The 4,503-nt window shown below is 41.7% G+C and overlaps 1 protein-coding gene across 1 annotated transcript; it reads right to left on the minus strand.

Moving 5' to 3' along the window:
• Positions 1-1,424: 1,424 nt before the first annotated feature.
• Positions 1,425-4,056, minus strand: xbp1 (X-box binding protein 1). Its single transcript, XM_026188248.2, is given in 6 exon segments — positions 1,425-2,435; positions 2,531-2,614; positions 2,617-2,697; positions 2,799-2,915; positions 3,092-3,188; positions 3,697-4,056. Coding segments are annotated over 6 exon segments (1,179 nt in total). The 5' UTR covers positions 3,921-4,056; the 3' UTR covers positions 1,425-1,859.
• Positions 4,057-4,503: the final 447 nt, after the last annotated feature.

The following is a 4,503-nucleotide window of genomic DNA, read 5'->3' on the forward strand; positions in this document are numbered from 1 at the left end:
ATCTAAAAACCTGATATAATCAGCTCACAAGGACAGACTCTTAAGGTTGTTACTTAATGGGTGGGTCATACCAATCATACCTTCAGGGACCAAAAAAGAGGGAAACTGTCTCCTCTAGCATACAAGGAGGCCTCATTGTGATTTAAATAAATGACTGAGGGCCATGGTGTTTTCCCCCTCTTCTGCTTATCCTCGTCACACTAAGCCAAAACACCAATTACACCTGCTGACCTCTTTTTCATGGAAAGGTTTGACAAAAATTCTCTCAGGTTAGAGGCCCAGGAAACTCCCAGTAACATTAGAAGTGTTATGTAATGCAGCCCTTCCTCCTGGATCAGCAACGTTGTGCTGCACAGGAGAAAGAGGGCCTATAAACACTGTGTTTGCACATGTAAGGGTATTTAACAAACAAGGACAGGAAAGTTGACCAGATATCTTTAAAAAGTACCCTAACCTTTGCTCATACATACTACACCAAGATAACCGTAACTGAATAAACCATGATTCGACTAAAGAAAAACTAGAAGAGAAAAACAGGCTGATGAGTTGAAGTAAGATGATAAAGTGATTCAAAAGATGACACGTCTTCTAAAAATGATCTGTCTTAGTAATCGTCTATAGAATTCTGAACTTTGTGTGTCTATAACAGTTATTTTCAGTGCTGATTACAGGTCTTATAATCTGATTCATCTCAGCTTTTCTTTTTCATCTTCAGGTAGAGTAACATCAACAACCAAATTATACTATGAGAAAGTAATTTCCAAAGCGAGAAAATACACCGGTCACAAAAACTACACTGTGAAAGGTAAACATTTTTCATTGATTTTGTTCAGATTTATAGTCAGAGTTTAAGTTTTAAGCAATCCAAGGTTTTACAGACATGATATAAAGCCAAGAAGTTGCCATAAATTGCCTCAACTGTTTGTTAAATTTCAGCAGGCAACCATATGCCGCATGGCTGAGAGCAGCTGGCCCGGGTTCGAGTCAGACCTGCGGGCCTCTGCTGCCTGTCTTCCCCTCTCTTTCCTGTATCCATCTAATAAAGCTGAAAAAAGGCCAAAAAATTTTTTTTTTTTTTTTTAAAAAGCACAAGTTTATGCTTCCTCAATCTTACATCTTGCCTTCTTTTCTTCTTGATTATGTGTAAACCTAATGGAGGAAAACCTGTGTAAAGTTTCATGTAGAAATCATAAAAGCTAGGTATGGAAGAGTTAGATTTCTCATGTTGACTCCCATCAGCTCTTCAAATGTGACTCATGCCTCATCTGCAAAAAGTCTATTAAACTAGTATATAGATAACGTGATTAAAGACTGAAAGTTTAATTTGGTCCCCAGCACAGCGGGTGGAGAATAAGACAAAATGTGAGTATTAGCATCCTGCAAAAAATAGAAATTTCATAAAATGGCACAATACAGAGACAAGATGCGATGCAAAAAGTTTTTTAATGCGGCAATTACACTACAAGGAGAGCAGTCAAAAATAAGAAGAAGACGTTTTTTTTTTTAAACAAGCATACATACGACTCCAAAGCAGAACAGATAAATAATTTATATTTAAATGATCGGTTCCATTTCCCCCTTAAAATTTTACTTTTTTTACAGAAATAATGGATTCACCTACCAGTGAACTATTAAATCATATGCAAAATTAGGTCATGCTAATATAAACTATTTAGAACTCCATCTATCACAGATGGATACAGACCGGCTGTAATAAAAGGAGACTGAATATTATCCTGTTCAGATGTTCTGTTAATGAGAAATAGGGTGCTTCTGTAATTTATTAGGCTACACATTAACTCTTACATGTGTATATACATTATGGAAATACATCTGTATTATTGGGTAGAGGGATTGATTCAGACACTGATAAGCTGGGGGAATAGTTCATTAGCAAACATGTCATCCCAGGCACTCTCTGCACACAGGGGGGACGACATGTCGCTGAAAGGGGAAGGGGAACCTTCATATCCGGAGTCGCTGTAGGTGTCCGCCAGGCAGGCTTCTTTCTCCAGACTGTTGAGGGCAGGAGAGGAGGGTCCAGAGAAAAGCTCAACTGCCTGACTCTGACTATTACATGCAGGGATGACCACTTCCTGTGGTTCATCTTTGACGCAGATGGTCTCCTCCTCCACCATGACCTCAGTAACGGGGAAGGCTACCTCGTCATTCTTCTCATTTGTGCCGCTCTCCAAGTCGGTGTGCTGCCCACTACTCACTTCCTCCACGGGCTTTGTATAGATGTGGTCAAAGTGAATCAGTTCATTAAGGGTCTCCAGCTTAACTGATGTGGGCCCCACAGTTGGAGATGGGGTGGTAGGTACTGGCTCACCCCCTCCGAGCAACAGGACCTGCGGCTCCTGGCAGTCTGGTTCACAAGACTTGAGAAATAACTCTGGGTCAAGGATGTCCAGAATGCCCAGCAGCAAATCAGACTAGGGAGAGAAAGAAAGGGGGTATAAGTATTCGTTCTGAATTGTTGTGGAGCTTTGGTGGAAATCTTAAGACCCACACTTTAGCAGGGACTCACCTCATTGTCTGAAGAGTCAGGACTATCTGTATCCATTGGGAAGTCTTCAGATTTAGGGACTGCTGGGCCTGCACCTGCTGCGGAGGCACACATAGCCTGAGTGCTGCGGACTCAGAAGACCCGATCCCCAAATCTGCATCGTTCCCGGTGGACAACATAACCTGAACCTTTGAGGGAAAAAAAGATTTAAAAAGAATTAATACAATTTTCCAATCCCTGCAATCCAGCCCACACCACTTCCCCTCTCAGCTCTCCATTCTTTTTTTACCTTCTCTTTCGAGTCAAGAGTGTCCAATCCAAGTCTTTGTCTCAGTTCCTCATTTTCTGTGAGCAGGCCATTTGTTTTTTCCCGGAGTAGCCTGTTTTCAATGTGAAGTTTCTGATTCTGCAGGAGGAAACAGATGTCTGTGAATGAAACCTGCAACAGTTTCAGGAACTAAAGTGTGAAGTATCACATGAAATGGCACAAACGGTTAAAAAAAAAATTTGCTTTGCATTTCTTCATACTAAGACATGCAATTACAAATTAATGCTATGGCTATAATGTGTAACAGTGTATACCTCCAGCTCCAACTCTAGGACTTGTTGCTCCAGCTCCCCCATTTTTGCCTTTTTTCTGTCTCTGGCTGTCTGAGCTGCCACTCTGTTCTTGAGTTTCCTGGAAAAAAAAGGAAGGAGTGGGGGGAAAATTAGTTTCCACGATGCTGACTAAGCCCTCTGACATGACTTTGAGTTCACAGTACTGCGCAATCACCGGCCATGTTCCTGCCACGCAGGCAAAGCATGATATCAATGTCCTGCTCTGTAACAGCAGAGCCGGGCGGGTCCACCAACATTTAAATCCCTCACATACTTTTGACCAGCTAGCTTAAAGTGCAGCGCAGATACGATAACGTTTATGATATTTAACAGCTTCACATGACAGTTGTTATAGTGCGGAGATAACCTATTTACACCGCTATAGTCACACAGCATTTGAGCTTGCATTTATATTTTCTTGGCATTTGAACTAAACCGTAAACATAGCACCTATTGTCTTGCTAGGGGATCGATATCTTTGGGTGTGTCTCTGTATTAATTTCTTGAACAATGGCCCCATTTACGCTTTAGAAATAAGTAATTACACACAGATATAATTATAGATAAGGGTTTATTTTTGAACAAACCTGCGAAGCGCTTTCTCTTCAGGACTCAAATGTGTGAGTCTCTGTCTTTTTCGCACCGGCGGCCCTGCAGAAGTGTTGGAGTCTGAATCCGACGACACTTGGCTGGCCGTTGACGGTAAAACGACAGAGATGGGCCGGCTGAGGGCCGTCTGTGAGCCGGATTGCTTCCCTGATATGAGAAGGACTTTGTGGGCTCCTCCAGCCCCAGCTGCTACAACCACCATGTTGATGTATCCTGTTGTGTTGCTGTCTGAACTCAGAAATTACCGGGTGTCCGTATTAAAGTCAGTAGAAACCTTTAGGTTTCCCTGTTGACCCGAGCCCCGACAATTCTCAAATGCCTAAAGAAAATGGGCTGTGTCTGCGATCTTTTCTACCATCGTGGTGAAACCCGATAGGCTTTCAGCTGCTCTGACGCAATCAGCTTGAAGCTTGTGATTGGTCGCAATGCTGATGTAAGTTTGCACATAAAGTGTTTCACTCTGTTTGCAAAGTAAAATCGAGTTCCCTGTAATTTCCAGTCAAGCCTTATTGTCACATAAAGTCTAAATTTTTCAGTCCGTTATTTTTGCCTGCTTGCATGGGACTTTTTATCAAGTCCACATTAATATATTTATTAACTAGCCTCACTCGTGGATCTCCAAGGCTTATTTTGGCATAGATGGACCCAGCCTTTTTTCCATTGTGTGTGCAGCATTTACAAGCTTTCTGTTCAGCAAAGTCTAAAAGTTACCAGCTACTATATTAGTCTGAAAGGCAAAATGCCTTTATGCTAACTTCACCTTTTTTTTTTTTTTTTTTTACCTC

Source organism: Astatotilapia calliptera, chromosome 12 (genome assembly GCF_964374335.1).
Source record: "Astatotilapia calliptera chromosome 12, fAstCal68.1, whole genome shotgun sequence".
Lineage (NCBI taxonomy): Eukaryota > Metazoa > Chordata > Actinopteri > Cichliformes > Cichlidae > Astatotilapia > Astatotilapia calliptera.